At 47.8% G+C, this 23,059-nt stretch overlaps 1 protein-coding gene across 7 annotated transcripts; it reads left to right on the forward strand.

Annotated features, from left to right (window-relative positions):
* The first annotated feature begins 1,847 nt into the window (after nt 1-1,847).
* On the forward strand, nt 1,848-22,570 carry LOC122567534 (synaptogenesis protein syg-2). Of its 7 annotated transcripts, none has more exons than XM_043726181.1 (12): nt 1,848-1,942; nt 16,187-16,346; nt 17,952-18,163; nt 18,245-18,355; nt 18,429-18,644; nt 19,551-19,847; nt 19,935-20,065; nt 20,130-20,289; nt 20,362-20,664; nt 20,926-21,387; nt 21,479-21,688; nt 21,830-22,570. In XM_043726181.1, exons 1-12 carry the CDS (start codon nt 1,885-1,887, stop codon nt 21,871-21,873), a joined length of 2,364 nt encoding a protein of 787 aa, XP_043582116.1. In that variant the 5' UTR covers nt 1,848-1,884; the 3' UTR covers nt 21,874-22,570. The 7 variants fall into 7 exon arrangements, with proteins under 7 accessions (XP_043582116.1, XP_043582118.1, XP_043582117.1 ...); XM_043726183.1 differs by having other exon boundaries at nt 1,853-2,048; XM_043726182.1 differs by lacking the exon at nt 1,848-1,942 and adding an exon at nt 3,986-4,300.
* Nucleotides 22,571-23,059: the final 489 nt, after the last annotated feature.

The raw sequence follows: 23,059 nt of genomic DNA on the forward strand, positions 1-23,059 counted from the left end.
TATATATATGTGTGTGTTTTATGTAAATGAAATCGTCGCGTCAGCAGTCCTCGAAACTTATGAGCTCGGAAATTCATATCGGACAAGTAAGTTTCAGGCTGAGAAGTTATTATTTACGAGTTAAAACATTTGGAAAAATTTAAACGCTCAGGCAAATATATTCATCCAAAAATCGACCAATCGAATATAAAAATTGTTAAAAGTGCAAGTGGAAGAACTGAATCTTTGCAATACGACCGAACAGCTTCCTTTTCTCTACGTTCGCGTGGCAAAGGATAAAAGAAATCGAAAGAACGTGCAATTGGTTATTGTAAGATCTCTTTTTCCTCTTATAGCTTCTGCAATTATCTCATTTTGACTAATTAGAACTTCGTGCAAGGGACTAGAGCTCGCTTTTATCAGCTAAGTAGCTACGTCTTAGTTTTCCGTGAAACTTTGATCCTCTGGAAACGGTCTGTACGTGAATAAAGAAGAAACGTTTTCGGAGGAGCGAAGGACAGTCGAAAATTCGATAGGTCATCATGGACTTTAGAAATTAGGAATTGAAAGAGGCACGAACAAATTGACGCATAGACAAACATTGTACGTAATCGCCAAAGTATACATTTTTAAATCGCGGTCGCAGATACGATATCGCTTCCATTGCGGTTCAATAAGTTGCATAGTGCTAACTTGCATAAACACGACAGTGTTTGACGCCAAAGATCACACGACAGAAACGAAATTGCGTTTGTAATGTTCGATAAACGAGAAAAGCGTCGGAAATTAGAACCTCTGCCGTATGATTCACCGACGATAGGCAACGACTCCGTTACGGTATGTTGGTAACGTTTCCTGCGGCCGTGAAAACTTCTCTCGAACGCATGCTACCTGAATACCTTCGGATTTACATATTTAGTTGTCATTTCGACGAACCGTCAAAATACGAAGATATGGTGATACATTTCTTACAAAGTATAAATCGATCTGTTTTATCTACTGCCAGTACAGAAACACAAGTGCAAGTCGTTTCGGTTGCACGATTTTCTTTCGCGAGATGCCACTCGAGATTCCATCGTCGAGCGAAATATCAAACTTTGTTCACATTGGTCGCACCTGCTTCGATAACAGCAATTGCACGTTATTCGATAAATGAAATTAACTCCATTTTAATTTACAGTTGCGCGACTATTACGAGATAGTTGTATCGGTACGGAATAAAATCACGAAAGAATCATCTCACGCCGAGTATCATTTTCAACCATCCTCGAACGATTTTCTGTCAACTAATTACTTGTCCGTTAATTTCGCCCGCCTTCTTCGCTGTTCTTTTTATCCTTAGAAGGAAAACGAACCAATGGCGAGCGTTTTTGATTTATAACGGTGCATGTTACTGAGTTGAAAACCTGCATCCGGCACGAGAAAGGTATCTAGGACGCGTGGGTACGAGTGGCTGTCGGAAAGAAAAAATTCTCAGCTCTAAAAGCTTTTTACCAACCCTCTGACGAACCTTACCGACGTTAAAGCATTTACCTATAAAAAGACAATGCCCGTAGACCCGGCAAGCTTATTCGACGAAACTCGTCGAGAAAATAGCGATTCGAGCGAATGCGAACGACCGAATCGAAGTCGACGACGTTTGGATACACCTCGACGATGGCACATCTTGCACCGAGCAATTTTGAAAATCGATCAAAGTACGTGCATCGTCGACGGCCTGGCTGCTGCGATCGACGATTCCTTTCGTCAAAGGGAACGTTTCCACCAAACTGTCCGAATATCCGGCAGCGTTTTGAACGATTCGCGGTTTGCAGTTGCGCCAGTCCGAGATCTATTTTTGAACAGGATGTATTTATAAGTAACCTTACCTTTCGTGGTCCCAACTACGTGCCGGCACTCGCGTAAATGGTATTGCGACCATCTGAACCTCTTTCAGAGTCAATATCTTACGCGTGCCTCCATCGTGAGTAAAGTATATTCTCTTCGTACTTGTTAAACGGAGTAACAGGAATTATATCGTCGTTGAAAATGCTTTCGTAATGGACGCCGCTACTTAACTCGTCAACGACGTTAGTAATTAAATAGCTTCATAGAAACGTTAACACGCTGCTTCGACGAGTCCCCACGCTGCTTCTTCCTGTTCTGCTTTTTCATGCTTAGATAAACGTCGCGCCAAGGTCTGCCTTTCCATCCTCTCGACGATCTCGTAACGCCAATCAAGCAATAAGACGTCGTCTGATCGCGATTTCATCAACAAAATTTAGGATAACGTACGTTGGCGTGTCGAAAGAAGCAAACAAGATTCGTATGTTTTGTAAGCGTGTTCGTGAAAATAAAAACGAGTGACTGCGTTCATTTCGAATCAAAATCACGGCCCTACGAAACAAACGGAACAGTCTTTGTCAAGGGTTCCCTGGATAATCTGGGGAAAGCGGGATAAATAACCAGACGGCTCGTAGACCGAACCGTTTAGTCGTTTATATTTGGATACCGATGTATTCTGCGATCCCCTCGTATTTTGCATCACGATCGCCAACTCTTCGTTATTCTCTTGGCGTCTAAAGTTCTATGCCACTTTCGAACGTAGGTGAGAGTTTTTGCGCGAACACTCTTTTTTGCCTGACAAATTAGAAATGCATCTGCAAAAAGAGAGAGATAGAAATAGATAGATAGATAAAGAGAGAGAGAGAGAGAGAGAGAGACAGTCAAGATGCGAAACGTTATGAGATGAAACTTCGGTACGGCGACCTTCGCGCGTGAAACGTTACCGCAAAACCAACTGCTTCCAGGAACGGCGCCACGATCTAGGGAAGCCGACCTAGATGCTCCGCATATTAACCTATGAGCGACTCAAATTTTGGCGACGCGAAGATATTTTACGAAGAGTTTAAGCTTCGACGAGGATCGCGCGAGCGATCTGTACGTTCGAATTCAATGGGGAAAGAAAAACGACCCGGTCTTGTTTTCCTTCTTCTCTCCCTTCGATGGAATCGGTCCTTGAATTCGAAAGAATTTCCCATGTCACGATGGACGAGGATCGCTGCCACGTGATACATACTGTGTTTTGACTGATGCCGTTCGCTGGCACGACGATAACTCGTCGAAGAAAGATGGCCTATCGTTGAAACGTATCGTTGCATGGAAAAAGGGACAAAGACGAAAGGTCCCATTCCCATAGGACGCTCGACGGGAGAAGGTTTTTAACGTGACCGGAGTGTTTTCTGTCAAACAAAAGCTTATTATATTATTAGCTTGCCTCGCCTCGGTGAGAAAGAATTTCTTTTCGACTAGAAGGAACGAAGGCCATGTTCGAAACCAAACCTCTTTCTTCCGTTCTGACTTTTCGTCCAATTGTATTACAGAGGCCGAAACTGGCTCGTCACTCGCGTAAATCTCATTTTAGGCAAAGTTTTTCCTTTGAAACGCGAGATCCTATAATAAGCGCGAAGTTGGTGAACAATTAGAGGACTGTTTCATGAACCGGTCCGGCCAAGTTGCAGCCACGCTTCTGTCTCTTCTGGATTAAAGCGAGCAGAGTACATCCAAGAATTTTAGATCGTCTAATTGCGCCTGTTAGAATAAAGCGTTCGCAATCGCGTGTCGCGAACGCTACGTTCGTGTGCGATGAAAAAAGTTAAAAGGTGCGTTTCGCGAAAAATTGTTCGCAGCGTTTTTCGTCCTACGATCGATGAAACAATTGCGATAACTACGTCGCTCGGAGCGATTACTCTACGTGATTACGTCGCTAAATGGTCAGGTGGTCGAGAAGAAGAGAAGAGAATCTACGCTGGTAATCGATCGAAACTAATGTGTACATATTATATCCGCATGTTACACGTACACACGCGTGCTAATACACCGTACGCTAGAAGCTTCGTAGCGCTGTAACCGGTTTAATAAGGTTAAAGATTCGTTATCGTTTTCATACATCGAGCCGGTGTTCTTTCTGCTCGTTAAAACCATAGCCTTTGATATCCGAAGCTCGATGTCCAGCTAGCATTAAGTGACTTACGACGTTTTCACTGTGGCCTGACGGAAATAGCGTTATGGCGAGCACGAGCAACAAGAAACGACGCGAGAAAGGGGAAAGGAGATGTCGCTCGCGGGAGATACAAGACGACCGGGTAGAAGAAAACGGTCGTGAGAACGAAGAGGGAACCCTCGAGAAGAGTGGGGAAAGGGAGGGAAAAGAAGGGAAAGGAAGGGGTAGGAAAAAATGGAGGAGAAAAAGGGAGAAATATCGCGGTGCAGAGGCGACTAGAGGAAAAACGATCGAAGCGAGCAAGGCCGAGGGAAAACGAACAAATGCTGCGCGTTGAAGGTAGGGAAGCAAAGGAAAAGAAAGACGAGCGAAGAGGGGACAGAAGGATAGAGATGGAGGAGAAGAGATACGAAGAGAGAAATCTTCGTTTTCTAACGGGACAGGTGCATGCCTCTATTTTGGCGAGCTCGCTGGCAAATGTTTTGTCCAAGCTGGTATAAAATCGCGGCGTTCCTCCGCTCAGCTTCTCTTAGATCTCAACCCGCTCCTTTTAGTCTCTTCGAGTCCCCCTCTTTAGCTCGTTCGCTCGCGCTCAAGACGTTCGCTGAGGGAAGCGAGTCACGATCGACTGGACGCTTTCGCTGCCTTTCCTTCCTTCATCCGGCCTCGCGCGCGAGAATTACATAACATTTCGTTTAGTATCGTCGCGAGTGAGACTCTAAACTCGTTTCGCTTATCTGCCTGGGCGAGTGTGTCGTTTGACGCAAATGTCCGTGACACAATAGCGAAATTTTCTCAACTAAACACGTTGATCCCGTTTCGAAGAGACGTTTCTGAAAGCTATCGTGACTCGTTTAACCATGGGAAAAATAATAAATTTCTTTGCTATAAGTCCAATTTAGTCACAGTGACGAGACACGTAACTAGAACGCGAGAAGAATGCCAATATCTCTCCGAAAAACTCCAAGAATTCGACAACGTTGAATTCTTGGCGCCAGAAGGTACGACGGAGAGAACAACATTAACGGCATCTTCGTTGAATCGCCTCTGCCTCGTTCTCGCCGTGCTGTGTTTCTTTCTCTCGTTCCTTTCTTTTTTCCTGTCTTCGTTTCGCGCGTCATTTTTCCCTTCTATTTCGCTGCGCATAATCGTTCCGTAATAATTTTAGTTGACGTTAGACGCTCTCCACAGGCGCACCACCGACGATCGTTGACCGCGCGCATACGTAACGATCCTACTGAAATTATTCCATTTCCATTCAAGAGGAATCCACGAGTTCTCGCGAATTTTCTTTTTCAATGCGGCGACACGACGTCGAAAATTCGTCCACGTCGATGTGCCAACGCGACCTCGTTAAAGCGCATTTTAATTCTCGCGAGGCGAAGATTTCCTGCACGCCGTCGCTAACCATTGCTGCTGTCTCCATTGAAATTCAATTCTCCCATGGTACAGGTCCAATTTTTTGCCGGTCAGGAATTTTTCTGGCATCCGGTGAATTAGCTTTCTCCTAGCCTTTTCTCGATGATATCGTCCCGCTGTCTGTTTACAACGGCGTTTGCTTACGAAGTTTTTCGAATTTCGACAGAATGGAAAAAAAGACGGTTGCTAAGCGCGAAGAAAAACGCCCGGCGCCTACGAGAAATCTGACGGAATCGAGACACGTGCGTGCGCGCACACGTGTTCACGGCCGAAACAAACGCGTGAATCCGATGGACGTGCACCAGCATTCCCAGATTTATCGACGCATTAGGGCTCAGCCAAAGCGGTGCCGCTTCGTTTCTTTCTACGACAAACCGATTAAAACAGCGACAACGTAACTTGGCTTTTGTTCCATGGTTGTCGTCGAGTTATCGTGATACGCTCTTGTCTTTTGTTTACACCCCCGGGAATACTACGTTGGTTTCCTGCACTAGAAACGAGAATCGATTTTCTCCATTAAACGAAGTCCCTGGCGTACAGAGGCGGCGTATTAGACTGTAATTTGTATTTGTTTAGTAAATAATTCTTGTTCCCTACGTAGAAACCAAAAACGGGAATGTACGCGATCCTGTTCGCGAAACCTTTGAAAACCAAGATATGTACGTAGTACGTACATATTATAATAGAAATGGACGCTTTCAGAAGTCGACGAAAACGGATTTCAAGCTGTGTTTCCAGAATGGAAATAATTTGTCCTTGGACAAAGAGCTAGTTAGAGGCTATGCCCTTGAAAATGTACGAGCTGGCTGCGCTCTAGGAAGCGAGAACTCCCTCTGGTATTAACAAATGTTTCCTATTAAACGAAACCACACACACTGGTCGGAATAATTAGCAGCGGCCGACTATACGATTCCATATGGGCTATCGTTCTGGGAGTTTGAACGATTCATTCGCGAGAGAGAGTCGTATATAACTCGGTCATCGAAGAGGGGGATAATAGTGGCGGATACGGCGCTCGGAGGGTACTGGAAAAGCCTCGGGCCTCGTGAATCATGGTGGCCACGCGAAAACACCATAAAAGTAATACAGCTATGTCACGATAGGGCAAGCGTGACTCATCCTCTCGCACGAGTCGTTGGAACCACCGATGGATCTTACTTCCGAAGACTCGACCGAGTCAACCATGGAGTCCTCCTCGTAGAAACGATGGAAGGGTGGTCCGCGATTAGGGTGCGCCCCAACTGTCTCGACGTTGTGTCGAGACGCGTTACAGGCATAACGACAGACTATGTTCCGTGATTCGGCATCGATCACATCCTACACGCCAGCTATATCCCGGATGTACCGTGGAACTTAATATTTTAAAGAGTTTTACGAATTCTCACCATCGAACGTTGGAAAACGCCGACACCCGTCCCAACGCCGTTCGACGTAGCAAATCTACACCGATGCAATGAAAATCTAGGCGGGATATTGTTACGCGGATAATGCGATTCGGCGGAAAGCTACAGGAATGGTTATACATAAATATTAATGGGCAGAAAGCGAGCCGCGTGACGTTCCGTAATGCCGCATTCAGATTGATATCGACCGTTTTCGATTCTCGTTAGTCATCGTGGTTTGTTCCGTGTAGTGTGCTTTCCAGACACCACCGTAACACGTAAATGTACGTTTCAATGAGTCACTGATACGTGGAACTGTTTACCTGCAAACGGACACGTGCCCGAGCTGACCAACAACGGTGTTTCATACGATTCGCGTCTGTTGAAAGTATCGCGCAATCTCGTCGCAGGATCCAGTCGAATCGAGCTCAAAACCGGGCTAGCGACAGTTGCAAAATGCAAGCACGAAATGTATACTGATTTTCGAAATCGAAGAGGTCGATCAAAATTAGCTTGAAGGTTGGTAAACGCGCGTCCGAGGACACGGACGAGACGAAGGCGTTCGAAATCTTAATTCTCAACGATTCGAGACAAGACGTTCCACCGGAAATATCATATTCCTGACCCGCATACGATCTACTTATCTCTCGTAGAAAATCAACGATTCCCGTCGATTACGCGTCCCTATAAAGCCAATGGTTAGAGACGATTAAAGGTGGCTGTTGTTGATTAAAATATATAGAAGATCGCATTGTTGCATTCAACGAGTCGACGGTGGAAACGTGTTGTGACACTCGGCTGACAGGACGCAGGATTTATCTAAACGGCTATTTAAGCCGTGGCATGCGTATCCTGTATGCGTGTGACGAACGTAAACGGTTTTAGTGATAATTTCGTTCGACTCGATCGAGACGATGGACGGGTAAGAGAGCAGTGGCTCGTTCAAGGACCACCTACGGGCTGTCATAAATTTCGCGCCAATTCTCGACAATTACGTCTCTTCTATAATTCTGTTATTTGTGGTCCGCGAGTGCCGAGCCTGACGTACTTTATCCACACGAGGGATACGCTAGATATCGATCTGGCTTTTCTCAACCGCACTCGTTCTCGCCGAAATCGAGATACGCGATCGGAGGGAAAGGGAGCCGATTTAATGTGCTCTGCACACACACAGCCATTTACTCGTATTCGACGCTGGATGACAAAGGGTCTGGTTTAATGGTAGTTACGACGTAACGCGTTCGTCGAACACATACGCAGCTGGAAAATTTTGCTCGAAATACGAGTCGAATCGGACACGCGACTCGAAACCTCGTCACCGGACTCGTGAGATAAGAAGCACGTGACTCGATCTTTTTACACGTTGCTGTATCGAAGAGATCGTTTTTGGAACGCCACACCGTGCCGTTGCTAATTGAATCGCGCCCTCCCAGTGAATCGAATCGAATCGAATTACGAACGAGCCGCCTCCTATGTCTATTAGCAGCGTATAAAAGGGAGCTGTTCGTGCGGCGCGACGACACTCGAAATGAGTGATAAAAAAAAGGGAAATAGCAACAAAGTGGTGGAATTGTTTAGTTTAGAGAGGCAAAAGCGGCGCTTGGGTAAAGAATAAATACAGACTGGCCAGCAAAAGTTTCGAGTGGCCGGCAGAGCACTCGAGCATACAGCGACCGCGTTCAATTGTACCTAACCGAGTGGATAAAGTTTGACGAGATTCTCGCCGGCAAATAAACGCGACCATGCTAGGATTCGACGTTCGAGCGACCAATCGAATCGACATACGATCTCCAACGGATTTTACAACCAGCTTGAGGAAACGAGCCTTTTCCTCTCCCGTTTTGTCCACTTTCTTGCTCACGGCAACGATCTCAAAGCCCGGTCCGTGTTTTTGCGAGCAATCCGCGGTCCTCAATTCCCAATTCGTACAATCACGTGGGTGCGTGTGGTCGACCTCGGTGAAAAAGAGAGGGTGTAGGTATCCGACGCGAGGGAAACGCGAGGATTCCGAAAATAGATTCGCTGCGAACCGTGCGGCGACATTAGAAACACCCTGCGTATAATGCCTCTCTCTACCCGGCTACAGTAACGGCTTGGCCTCTCTCATCCAAGGCCCTGACGCTTTCATTATGAAAAAAAAGCCGAACGTAAATACACGTGGACACAAAGATGCCACCTACGCATCGATTTTGTAAATTACAAACGCCGTTCGTTCGACCTTCGCGTTTAATTCGTGCGTTAAACGCGTGTTTCTTGAACTCCGCGGCTAGAGAAGACACGGTTGTCCATCGGTGTTTGTTTTCTCATCCGACTCATACGGAGGCGCAAGTATGTATTTTCACAGAATCAATAAACGAAACGGAAAGAAGGTAGCAAGAAAAATTAATAGAAACGACCAATGGACCGGGTGGACGAGCCGGATCGTTCGTGCAATCCATCAAACCGAACGCGCATCCATTCGTACGACGAGTTTATCCCTTCAGCGGGCATTCCTGACCCTTCGGTTCGGCCGACGGCTCCACCCTCGATGAACACGCTGCAGCATATCCAGCCCCCCTACGCTCGCGTAATCGTCTGCACGATGATACGCCAGAAATTCACCCCGCGTTTATTCCACCGAGGCAAACCTGGTCTCGTCCCTTTCCAGTCCATGTCAACAAGTCGGAGAGAGAAAGAGAGAGAGAGAGAGAGAGAGGGAGAGGAAAAGAGAAAGAGAGACACGCGGCGAAGCGGAACGCACGCGTTTCCAACCTTTCTACCCTACGCATATAAGAAAATGTATACGTACTTTGCTTCGCGGTTCTGTGTACCGCGTGTATTTGCGCGAAGACAGATATTTATCGTGAAATTGCTAACCTTGAAATAAATCTTTAGCAATCGGTTACTACTTGCACTGGTCGATGAAAACGAAGCAAATAACGCAAACGCATGATTCCGTACAACGAGGTCCCGTAGCTATCGTGGAAATCTTGTTGGACGATTCTCGAATGTAACGAACCCGCGATTATCAACGATGCAAAAAGCGTGAAAACGGTAGGGTTACGGCTACGGAGAAAACGGGGTTTTCAGCTGGCGCAAACGAACAGCGCCGAGTGGATTTTGCCCGCGTCATTAGCACAAATGCGTCGCGGTGCATCTTGGTGCAACGTGGTTCACGCGCGTTAAGATGCGTGTGCATTAGAAAAGCGGAGTGGGCCGTGGCTAAACGAGCGCGTGTGCGTGCTGAACTGCGTGTCCTCGGGGCCGGGTTAAATGGACGTGTGCCGCACGAGGAGGGTGCACGAGTGGGGGTAACTACACGCGTGTCGTCGGTTTTGGTTTTAGTTCCGTGGCAGTCGCTGCCGACGACGACGATCTCAAACGGTTGGCGAGCCCCGCTGCTGGTTTCTTCTTTCGTTTCCACCAGCGAACACGCGCGCTACGCGTATATTCTTTTTCTTCTCGTTCTTCTCGTTTGCCGATCTTTTGCATCGTTCGTTTTGTCTCGACGGTATTCGCGTTCCGCCAGATTCGCATACCTCTCGTCGACGCGCGTTATCTCCACGTAGCTTGGCTCCACGCTATGGACAACAACATCCAAGTGCATGCAACAATTCATTGACATTCTCCACGAGATACGGTTAACGTATCGAACGTACGACTATTACTCCGCTGTTCGACTTTATCTGCAGCGCGTTGTTATTATTCCACGACAGCGGAGAGCAATAATAATCGAGACGGGTTCAGCCGCCTCAGACGCCAGCTGTATCGAGCCACGCTTGAGGCCGGGGCACGAAATGCAACGAGAAGAATAAAATACGAATCGAGCCACCTGATCGTGGTTCTAATTTAAAACCGCGCAACGCGGGAAAAAGTGGTAGCCGCCCAAGAATAACGAGCGTGTAACTCGAAGGAAGGAAGAGAGGCATCAGGAAGAAAGAGGAGAGTGGCGGGCTGTTTCGCAGTCGAGATCAAAGTTGAAATCTTACGGGGGCGTTGCGGAAGGACGCAGGAAGAGCTCGGCGCGGAGAATCGAGAGGCTAAAACGCGCAACCAACGACACTCGCATCGAGCTGGCGACAAAAAATTTGACAAAGCGAAGAGGAATTTAAAGGACAGGAGCGTAGGAGAAAGGAACGATTCGTCCGAAAAGGGACAAAGAGGGAGCTGAGTGTCGGTCAAATGCGAAAAAACGTCGGCTCGTTTTGTTAATCAAAAGATTTCGGTTCGGCACGACGACGTGTTCCGACTAATAACGAGCACGTGTGACCACAGCGCCTTGCGTCGATCGGAAAAAGGACCAACCGAGGAGAGAGAAAGGGCGCAGCACGAAAGGAAGTTCGTAGAAAAGGATCTTCGCGCGACGACTTCGACCGTTGCAGCTTCTTCCGCCGCGTCTTTCTTTCAAAGAATCAATTCGAGGCTGTCCCTTCGAGAGATTCGAAACATTCCGATAAGACGCGACGACGATTCGACGAACGGTCGGAATTTTTGTGACACAGTTGCTTATTAAACGGATCGCTCTTTTGACATGACGACAAATCTATCGTCGATAGATCGATCATCGCGGCGACCGAATGCTGTCGAGAATGTATTCCGTGCCGTCGGTTCGGTTCCGATCGATCGAGAGAACAGTGACGTCGTGTAATCGCGGCTCGAATTATCGCGTGAGAGATCGTCGTTGATTCAGCTACCGACGATACACGGAAACAACTGGATTGCGCGCAATCGGATGTCTCGAGAGGTGTTGACCGGACGTGGCTGGTGGGTCGCGCGTCAACTCGAACACCTGATTCTCGGTTACCGGTTCGAGATGCGGCGCACGTCCGGACACGTGTTTCTGACAAGTTTGCTGATACTACTTCGAGCACGTCGGGCAGACGCAGCTACCGAGAATTCGCCCGAATTCTCGAACAAAGGTACGTTGCATCTTTCCGGATGCTCACTTTCATATTACAAACAAACAGGCATGTTACTAAGTGCTTCGTCTTGGAACGCGAGGCGACTCCGTTTCCATTTGCATTCGCCGTGTTAACGCGTTTCACAATAGGAATATTTCTAACGAGCGAACGAATTAACGTTTCGCGAGGTTTTCCTAAATGTAATGTATACGACTGCTTTGATTCGTATTTGCTCGAACTGCACGGCAATCGATCGACAGAAAAGCGCTATGTACCGCTAAGCGGTTCCAGACTTATTTTGAACCGAACGAGCTCTTTGACCTCGACACGATTTTAAATAAGTTAAAAGTTTGGTCACTCCAGCCTATCGAGAACAACCGGAAGAATTCGAATAAACACGCACGCTCGCGGCACAACCACCAAATTTTTGGCATCTTTTCGTCTCTCGATACACTCGCTTCGAAATAAAAAGAACACCCTTCATCGATGTTGTTTGCTGTTTTTCCCCCTTGGCAGGTATTTTTTCCACCTTCGATCGTCCAATGGCTTCCTATCGTATAGGTACGTTCAAGTATAGAAAAAGAACAACCACGTCTGCGAACGATACAAAATTTCGAACTACGTTCTTAAGCAAAACTCGTTGTATATTCGAGGCAGCGTTAGGCGATATAGCAACCCGATAGAAATAGACCGTCTCCCGTACGATGATACTGGACTCGTCTATTGCTTTAATTTACGAAGACAGTCGAGGCTGTCAGAGGTATCATCAGCAGAAATTTGAAAAACGTGACATACCTCGAAAGAGAAGAAACGAAGAGGAAAGAGAGAACAGGGGCAACGTTTTGTCATCGATGCTTCGATCGGAAAGTAAGAAGCGGGTCCCGGTGAACTTACCGGCGGATATTTTGGGCAAACAGCACGCCTGCTACCGAAGCAAAAGAATTTGCGCGATTTATTTTTGGCGCCGTAAAAAGGCGCCGCTTCATTTTGATCCCTCGCTTCATCCGTCACGGACAGCTCTTCGGAGCGCCGCGGCTAACCTGCGAAATTTATGAAAAGAGCGGAGCACGATGGTGAATCGCGAAAAATCAGGATGCATCAGGGAACACGCGAACATCGAGCGGTCTTAGAGTGCCTCGTGCGAGAAGGAATGCGTCCTCGCTAGCGTCGTTTATAGCTTTTAACCGAGCACAGGCGGGACAGACTCGGACGACCAGAGAGGACTCAAAGTTCGAAGGAATTCGGGGAGGACCTTCCGACGTGTTTCAAATTCCGGCCTGGCTTAAGATATATAGGTATTGTCCTTGCGGCGAATAACAAATCCGTCGATGATTTCTTCGTTCGAATGAAAATATTTGCGGAAGAAAACGTAAATGAAAGACCTGCCTCTTCGGTGATCCATCATCGCCCCTGTAGGTATCGCGGCGATCTTTACATGTTTGTTTTACGAGCCGCCGCAAAAGCAACGCTTTCCGCGAAACGAAAGCACATCGAGCTTCCGAGCCGCTCTTCGCGCGCCGCTTCGCTTCTCCATCTTTTCTTTTCGTCTCGCTAATTGCGGGACAAATTTTACCATGACGCGCGATCGTTCGAACAACGAGGCTGTAAATTCGAGACACGATTCACTCCGCGCGAACGTACGCCGAGTTCAAAGAATTTAACGAAGCAGAAGGGAATCGGTTGCACGTCGAAATTTTCAGAGCGCCGCGAAAAGCCTTTAACGCAGGGCCAAGTTTGAATAACAAAACGGATGAGCCGGAGAGGCGCGGAGCTTGTAGCGCCGATGAAATTACCATACAAAGTGATCAAACGGGCAGACTTTTACGTCTATGGCAACCCTCGGACGCATTACAAAAGAGTGCCGACACAGGGCCACCAACCACCAAAAAATCGACTGGAAAACCGGTACAAGTTTAATCTTACGCATATTCGTGTATTGCCGCAGGTACAAATCGACCCGGCGAACGCTGGGAGGAGTCGGTTAAATAATTACGGTGCCGTCAATGAAATATCTTGATTTTGCCATCGGAAGACCTCCAACGCGGTCTTTCAACGTCTCACAAACCGGACCCGCCTCCGTACCTGTCATTTTTCAAAGGTTACGACCTATAGGCAGAAACCTGGCGTCGTTCGTATTTCATGCTTGTAATCGATTTTAGACCTTTAACATCCCCAAAACACGCAGACATATCTTTCCTACTTTCGATGGCTATTTCGCAGACGTAATCGTAGAGTTGCTCGTCTACGTGTATAAGAAGAGAACTTTGATTTTCAATAAGCTCGGAATAGCGGTATTTAGGGTGTAGTCTTTTCCAAAGTACAGAAATACCCATCGGATCGAAGCGCAACGTACGTGGTGACAGTTGGAATTTTATTGGGCAATCGAACTTCTTCTGGGCAGGATAGCAACAGGTGTTGGCAAGAGGATGCGGAATTATGCGAGAATGAAATTGACTAAAGCGTGACCGAGCGGGGTAGATTAGAAAGAGATAACGCGCACGAGTGTCACACAAATGTAATAAAACGCTACATTCGGCGTTTTGCGTGCGAGCGATGAGAAACCGATCGAGCTAGAGACCAGCGGCGAAGATATAGCCACGCTATGAACGAAAACGCCCGACAAACGATGGAATGTCATCGATCTACTCCGCCGCGACCGCCACGAGTACCGACCGCGGCGGACAAGACTCGAATACGTTGTACGAGCGGGACAAAAGGCAGGAAATTGCACGGTATCGCGTAGCGAGCCCGCACGAGCAGCGGATCGGAGGGCCGCGGATAGATGTCGATAAAAACTCGTAAATTAATTCCATGTTGCGCAGAGGTCCCCGACGCCATGGAGCCTCGTGCCAACCTCGCTTAGTCATGACTCCGCGTTACTCCACTCGCCGTGTTCGTCGCTCGTAAATTACTGTAATGGCCGCCTCGAGATGCTCGTAGGTTCGATTCGCGAAGGATGGACACCGAATCGGGTAAAAAAGAAGAAATACGCGAAAGAAAGAAATCTGAGGAAGGGACACGAAAATAGACAAGCCGGCGGAAGCGCGGTTTCCTAACGAGCGTGATACAAAAATAACAGGGCTACCCCTCAGGCCGAGCATTATTTACATAACAGTACACTTTAACGTACAGATTTTTTCTTCGAATCGTTACCAATTTCCGTTGGATATCGGAATTCTATTCCGAGATGCAACGATGCGCGAGCGGAAAACGATTGTTTGGAAAAGAACCACAGGCACACGGCTCTCCGACCAAAATTAGGGATATACATCGCGCCGGTGTTTGAAAATCTTGATTACAAATGCTCCATTCGGACGATAGTAGTAGCCTTGGGAGCTCTCTGAACGCCGTAGTTCCGCGAAACGCGATCTGTTAGCTCGTCTCTGATTTCGATCTATGGAATATCGACGTCGGTCGATCGAAATAACACGTCAAATTACGTAATGGCGAGACCGCGTTTGCGTGTCGCCGGTTTACGAACAGATTGAAGCCTGGCCGAGCGCAACGCGGCGACGAAACGCTCTGTCGAGAAGACAAACTAGGTTCGGTCGTTCGCCTTTCAGCGTCGTGTTACGCCGTGCGAACACGAAAAACCTATACAGCATGGAAAATGGAAAGCGTGGACGAGCGAAAGAAGAGAATGGTGGCCGCGCGGAAGCGAGCCCCTCCAGTCAGCCCTCTTGATCTTTCCTCTGAAACGTCAACGATTCTTCTATCTCGATATCGCGAGCATCCCGCAGGTTGTTCGATATCGCAGCGATGCATCATCGTTCGTAATTTTCTGCTTACATCGGTCGCCATTTAAACTTAGAATCGTTGCGATGTTACCAAGTTTCACCCATCGAGAAAATAGAAACGATATAACGCGAACGCGCACGTGCGTATATGAGGACCAGTGTTAATGTACACCGCGGTATGCCATTGATAACTCGGTTGTTCTCTCTTGGCACTCGCTATCTCTAGTTCGAGCACTCGTGTTGGGCTCGATTTTCCATCGTCGGCTATCGAAACCTTGTCGCGTTCTCGACGGATAATTGCGAGATTAAGAAAGTGGAGCATCGGCACGACGCGCTTACTTATGAAATTGCCTGTAACTACGGCATCGGCTTGTAAGATTTACCGGCGTGTCTCTTATTCCAACTCGAGTCGGTTAAATCCTATTTTAATCGAAACGCGAGTGCGTGCGCCAGCGTATGGCTCGTTTCCTGGAATAGGCAAAAACGACGAATTCGTAGCGTAATGAGCACAATAGCGAGCCAAAAAGGATCGCATTGTCATAGGGTTTTGCGGGTATTGTGTTGGTGGTGTGCCGTGGCCTGGTACGCGACGGAGCGTGCGCGACGACAGTTCGGCTGCCAGGGAATCGCTTCATTAGCGCCACTTTCTTCGTCGCTTCGCGTCACCCTTAACGAACGACCGAGCAGAGAATACGACGAAAAGGGGTGGTCCTGGCCTCTTTTCGTTACCCCGTGAATCTCCCTCGAAAACTAACATCTTAGTAACGATGCTTATATATTCTTTCCTGCGTTTTTTTTTTTTTTAAGGCTCTACTACGACTCACGCTCTTACAGCGCCGCTCAGATTGGTGTGGGGCAGCGAGGGCAAAGACGTCGAATTACCATGCGACATCACTCCGCCGACACCGACCGACTCCGTGAACATGGTGCTTTGGTTCAAAGACACCGCTGGGATACCTCTTTACAGGTAACGTTCTCCCGCCATCCCATTCCTTTCCTTCTATCTCGTCCGGACAAAGGACGGAGCAAGCTGTTGTATCCTAATCCCGTGTATGTTATTTGTCGTAACACGATGGACCGAATTTACAAATGCATTTTTTTCTTTTCTCTTCTCTGCTTTGGCGCGCAAAATATACGATAAAAGTACGATAGTCGAACAGAGTAAAGGCAAACGACAGTCGTCGATTCACCGTGACTTTATTTTACCGGATATACGCATTCCTTTGACATCCGTTTCGCCAACTTGCCGTTAACGCGAAATCCATCAGGAAGGAAGAAGCTCGTGCACGAGTCGTGTGGTCGCTTGTCGACCACGCTTAATATTCCTAGATGCCATTGTTCTGACATCGTATCTCGAAATATCTCAAGCCAAGCATCCGAAATAGGGTTCCTCTGTACCGTCTTGCTCTATTATGCAGTCGGGACTCTGCCGTCGTTCCTGGAAATAAGCCGCGATCCTTATCGCCACTATCTCATTCGTTGCCTCTCAACAGCCAACGACCCGTTTAATCAAAATGAATGCTCCACGAGTCACGATTGACCGTTCGACCGAAAGTAGGATTGAGGTAGATCGCGTAACGTAAATAAACCAAAAGACCGTCGAGGATGGTTGGCATCGACCGGTGGAATTTCTTAATACCAACGAACTTTCAGAAATAGAGTGGTGGATCGTCATTTCGTGCTGACAAATACACGTAAACAGTGTATTCCGGATGGTTTATTTATGAACGGGAGTTGTAAGTTTGTCCGTAAAATGGAACGGTCTGTTTCAGTGTCGGCGAGCCATTAATCGCGAACCGGGTATCGTTGTACGAGCGCGAGATTACGGCATAAGGAATTTTCCTGGAAAAGGACAAACGCGTGGATTCGAAGAGAAAAGAAAATCCCTTTTGCGGCTCGGTCTGCTCCGCGTGAAAGAGCGATCGTAAAAAAATACGTCGAAAAGGAGGGACGTCGAGCGAGACGAACGCAAAGCAGGTGGCTTTCAGATTTTACGAGTTCGGTTATTCGTACCAATGGTCTGTGCCCTTCGACACAGTTTTCTTTTTCCTTCGGCTCCCCACGAGGCGCGTAGCGCGCAACCGACAGGAAGAAACGAAAATTCGATGGAAGAAGAGCGAGGAAATTGTTGGAGGACAGAGAGACGTTTACAATTGGCGTCACAATTTGCAGCAAATCGACTGCGAATTGATTCTTTTTCCGTCGTGTTGCCGCGGAGATTTGCTCCTCGACATTGCGTAACGGTCAACCGTTCGCGGTGAATCTAAATTCGCTGACTACGCGCTTGCCAACTATCCTTTTTTTCTCCGTAAATAGATGCGCGTGCTAGAGTTAGTCACTAAAACTGGCCAAGGGGGGTCCACGGTCCGGTGTTTACCACCTCCTTTTACACCCGGAAACGTCAACTCGCTCGATCGTTGACTCGTCGATTGTCGAGCCAAGAATTTCGACCTGCTGATCGGCAGAATGCTCCGGGTAACCGGGTAACCTCGCTACTTTGATCTTGATGCCGCTGCGAAAGGAAACAAATTGTGTTTGACGATCGAAAAACGTTGCTCGTCTTTCTGCGCAGCCTGGACGCAAGAGGCAAAGATCTCGCCTCCGCCGTTCATTGGGCGGTCAGCGATGATCTCGGCAAGAGGACCTACTTCCAGATCGGTGATGGCCATCGAGCTAAGCTCAAAGTTACCAAGGTCACATTCAAGGACCAAGGAATCTTCAGGTGTAGGGTAGATTTTATCAATTCCCCGACGAGAAACTTTCGGGTGAATCTCACGCTCGTCGGTGAGTATCGTCCAAGGGGTAGAACGTTTGCCGTTCGATCGTAACAGGCGCAACGAGTTCGCGTTTTTCTCCTTTTTCCAGAAGAACCATCCAGGCCTGTGATATACGATGCTCAGGGGCGAGAGGTGACAAGAGTGGCTGGACCCTTCTTGGAAGGTTACAATCTCGACTTGACCTGTCAGGTGTCCGGGGGTAAACTCTTGCACTTTTTTCCAACGATCCAGTTCTTGCACAGTTGCCCTAATCGTGTTATTATTTATCTTAGGAAGACCAAAACCTACGGTAGTATGGTGGAAGGACGGTAAGATACTGGACGTCGTCGTTGACACAATCTCTATTGGTTCCCCGAGCAAATTCACGGTGAACCGTCTTTTCATCAACGAGGTGACGAGATCGTTGTGGGGCACGAAGCTCGAATGCAGGGCTCAGTCGGAGCAGATGACCACTCCGATCGTTCGCGAAGTACCTCTAGATATTTACCGTGAGTATCGCGTAGTGTTTTCTCGTCGACCAACTTCGGCAACGGCGAAACAAACGACGCGGTTCAAAAAGGGCAATCGCGAGTGGCGCGCGAGCCTAACATCTGGCAAGAATAAAATAGAACGAATAAGCGCGCTCCACAAGGTCGCATCTTCGAATCTTAACGCGTGCTAAAAGCGATCGCGGGCGGCTTAAGCGACAAGTTAGTCGCGTAGATTTAGTTCCGTTCACGCGTTCTCCTTCTTGCGTTCGCCTTTCGCGTCCGCCCTGTCGATATCTCGCACGATCCAAGACGTTCCGAGGAAAAAGCGTATCCACGAGCGCGCACGGCTTCTAAATATTACGTAAGCCGCTCGTATTTCTCGCGAGGCGTTCAAATTTCTAGCCAGATCGAGGCTGTTCGATGCTCGAACCGCACCGCACGTCAACGGCTTCCTACGTTGCAACATAAGCGCCGGACATCCTGCGTGGCAAGAAATATCGCTCTTATTCATCCGAATGTCCTGCGGCTCGGCCGACGAACAAGAAAGAAATTTAAATATAGTTCGAGCTAGTGACCCGCGGCGGAAGCGAGATGAATTCCAACGATTTCGCGCGGGCCTCTTCTTAACTCCTTTGACGGTCGCATTTCGTGGAATTGTCGTTGAAAGTAAAAATACGCGGTTCGAGTGGCGAGCATGTGGCTCCCTCGACCCGTTATTTTCGCCACGGCTCGAATCGGCTATAGGACTCGTCCTTCTAGCAATTTTTTGTACGCGGTCTCGGATCCTTGGAGAATCGCTGAAGCGATCGAGCGAGAAAAGGAACGCAGGCGATACAGCGTTGCGAACGAGTTTTATTCGCGGCGTGCTATCTACGATCGAGTATACGCACGAACGAAATTCGTAATCGTCGATTCGTTTCGCAGTGAAACCTGCGATCGTAAAGATCGTCCTGATCGACAGTCAAATCTACGCCGGGCGTCCGCTCGCAGCACGCTGTGAAACCTGGGGAAGTTCTCCCGCTGCCAGGATCATCTGGAGGCTAGGCGGACAGACGATAGGAGATCCCAACGCGTCGACTACGCAGAGAAGCAATTCGACGATCAGCAAGCTGGCTCTGGTCCTTGGCAAAGACGACAATGGCAAGAGATTAACCTGCAGAGCCGAAAATCCCAGATTTCCCGGCGGAGTGCTCGAAGAAACTGAGATCTTGGACGTTGCCTGTAAGGTTTCCCTCTTTTCCCATCCTATCAAACGATACGTATATCTTCCCAAAATGACACACAGCTTTCTATGACTTTGGCGTTTAGACGTACCGGTTGTTTCCATCGACCTAGCTACCGGTTACGTCCTGGATACTCTCAGAGAAGGGGACGATCTGAAGCTGGTGTGCAACGTGGAGAGTAACCCACCTCCGACCCGAATCATTTGGTACCACAAGGTAGGAAGAGCTTTTACGCGATTACTGGGTTCTAAGAGGGAGTACGAATCACGGGCCCTTTCAGGACGATCGATTGGAGCACGACGTGACCGGTGGAACGCTGATAGCCTCCAACACGTTAACGCTGAGGGTACTCACTCTGGCTCATGCAGGCGAGTATTCGTGCGAAGCGGCGAATTCCGTGGGAGAAGGTCGGAGCCCTCCGATTTTCGTTCAGATGAAATGTAAGTACATGGTTTCGCGGCTTCTACTACTACGATTTCGATTTTCTCAACGGAGATTGTTCCGCCGGATAGACGCTCCGAGATGCAGGGCAGGTTACGAGCGACGAGAGGTCACGGCTGGTCGCCACGAAACGGTGTCGCTACGCTGTGAAGTCGACGCTGTTCCGAAAGACGCGGTGCGATTCTCTTGGACGTACAACGGAACGCGCGGTGACGTGTTGCCGATGCCAAACTCCAGAGCTCGGAATAACGGGCTCGTTAGCGTTCTCGAGTACACTCCTACCACCGACACCGACTTTGGAACTCTGGCTTGCTGGGCGAGCAACAGCGTCGGCAGACAAAGGACCCCTTGTGTATTCAACATCGTGCCCGGAAGTACGTATCCTTGGAAATTGATAACTGGAACAAATTCCACGAAACCATGGCGACGAAACTTCGATGTTTTCGCGTGCTCTTCCGCTTTTTATTTGAAATCGCTTTGCGGTAAAGAGACGAAGCTTCCTTACGAAGCCGAGTTGAACGTGTTTCGTCGATAGCGCGATTTCACGGCCGTTCGATTTATCGACCAAGTTTTCAAATTATCTTTGACGACGAGTCACTGTCCCTCTGTAAAGTAACGAACGTTACGATTCGCAGAGCCACCGCAGCCACCGTTCGACTGTTCTCTGCACAATGAAACCACCTCGCTGCAAGTGAATTGCGTGCCCGGCGCGGATGGTGGTTCCCCGCAATACTTTTTGCTCGAAGTTCGAGGGATACCGAGAAACTCCGGTGTCGTTCAGATGAATCCGCCGACGCTCCACGCGCCTCAAAGCGACCAGGGAATGGTCGGAGACGTACCGGCGATATATCAAGAGAGAAATCCAAGGCCAAGCTTTCAGCTGCACGGTCTTGAACCCGGTTTCGATTACACGTTATACGTGTACGCTGTGAACGACAGAGGAAGGAGCGAGCCAGCGCTGTTGGAGCATATACGAGTGGCTGAAGTTATCGGCGGGAAGATCGAAAGAAACGGCTTGTTTCTGGAGGATCTGAAAAAGGCACTTCCCAAGGCTAGCTCGGAAAATATGATCATCGTGATCGCCTTGACAGGTACAGGTAATCGAATATAGGAAAATTTATACACTCACGTGTTTCACACGACACGCGTCCATGGACGAGTGAAAGCGAACGAGATTTTGGATCGAAGGTGCGGTGGCTTTGATCCTGATCGGTATCGGGGTGATCATCGGGTTGGCTATCTGCAGGAGAAGGACCGCGTCGCCGCTCAAAGACGGCCCGGACGATTTTACCACCCCCACCTACGTCTCCGCTCAAAGGATCGAGCCAAGGATCAGATACTCGGGCGACAGCAGACGTTCTCAAAGAACGAGCTTGTACATCGAGGAAAATCGAAACGGTAGGACCTTTCTTCGACTCTCGAAAAGCATAAATTTCGCAAACGTTTTAACACGCGAATGCTCGAATCTTTGAAAATTATTTAAAACCATATAATTGCGATCCCAGTTGAGTTAATGTTCGCTTCTTTTTATATTTACAGAACCGGATCTTCTACAGAGAGTCGAGATCGATCTACACGATTAATCTTCCAAAGGCTGCTTTTTATTTTGTACAGTTAGAGGTAAAACCAAGATGTCCATCCTTGTTTAGTATACTTGTACGCTTTTCGCGACGTGCTGTGTATATATCGGTCGGGCACAAGTGCCTCTTTCCTTAGGATTTAGGATAGTAATTCGGTAAGGCATAAGAGAAGAAGAGAACAACACGATGCATCGTGAGTTTCCTCCGGTGATTTAACACTGTTTCCAGAATTCCTGTACCTGTTTTTTTTACAATCGTATTCGAGGAAGTATCTTTTAAAACGTCGGCTAGGTGACGAACTTTAGAACGTTATTTATTGCATTTCTTGCTGTAATTTACGTGCCATATTATTTTCTTTCTTTTTGCCTTTTTCTTTTTATTTTCTTCTATCTAAATGAACAAGAAATAAAAGTATTATAGGTAATTGCGCGACGGTACTCATCGACGACTCGTGTCTTTACGATAATCGATGCTTCAGCGGAAGCTTGTCGTTTCTCGTAGATGAGCGGAAAAACTTCGCGTTTACGACGAAACGATTTCAGCGTATCTTATCTTGAGATTTCGAAGAAACCTCAATGATTATATCTCAAGATTTCGAAGAAATCGAAAACGCTTATCTAATTATGTAAATAGCGTACGAAAATGCTGGGTTGTATTATTAGCGATTAAACGGCCAAATAAATTTTTACGTAATATCAGGCGTGTGTCTATTCGATGTATGTTCTCCCCAACCATGATGCAGCGTACGTAGTTCAGAGCGGAACAAATAGTTTCTAGACCAAATGTAAAATGCCTCCGACACCGGATGTTTGGTGCTATCGATTGTTGGTAAAAAACGTGCGTTTAACCATCGACGCGATGCGATATCGCTGAAAAACATAACGCGTCCACTGTTTCGACAGCAGCTTCAATAAACAATTTTACGAAAGATCGTAATTTTGCTGGCGATCGTAGCGTTCCAATTCGGACGAAAGATCGTGATCGTGCGATTCCGCCGGAATAGATAACAGACGATGAGAATCAACAACATCCGATGCCCGTAAATTATACGATATTTCCGGTTATCCAGGATCGAGAAAGTACGCTGATAGAAAACAAACTGTATTGTTTAGCGTGATACTTCAACTTCTGCGGTAAATACAGGGCCGTTTAGTTCAACGTTTTAGCATCGTGTTGGAAATCCTGCCGA

Source organism: Bombus pyrosoma, linkage group LG5 (assembly GCF_014825855.1).
Source record: "Bombus pyrosoma isolate SC7728 linkage group LG5, ASM1482585v1, whole genome shotgun sequence".
In the NCBI taxonomy this organism is placed as follows: domain Eukaryota; kingdom Metazoa; phylum Arthropoda; class Insecta; order Hymenoptera; family Apidae; genus Bombus; species Bombus pyrosoma.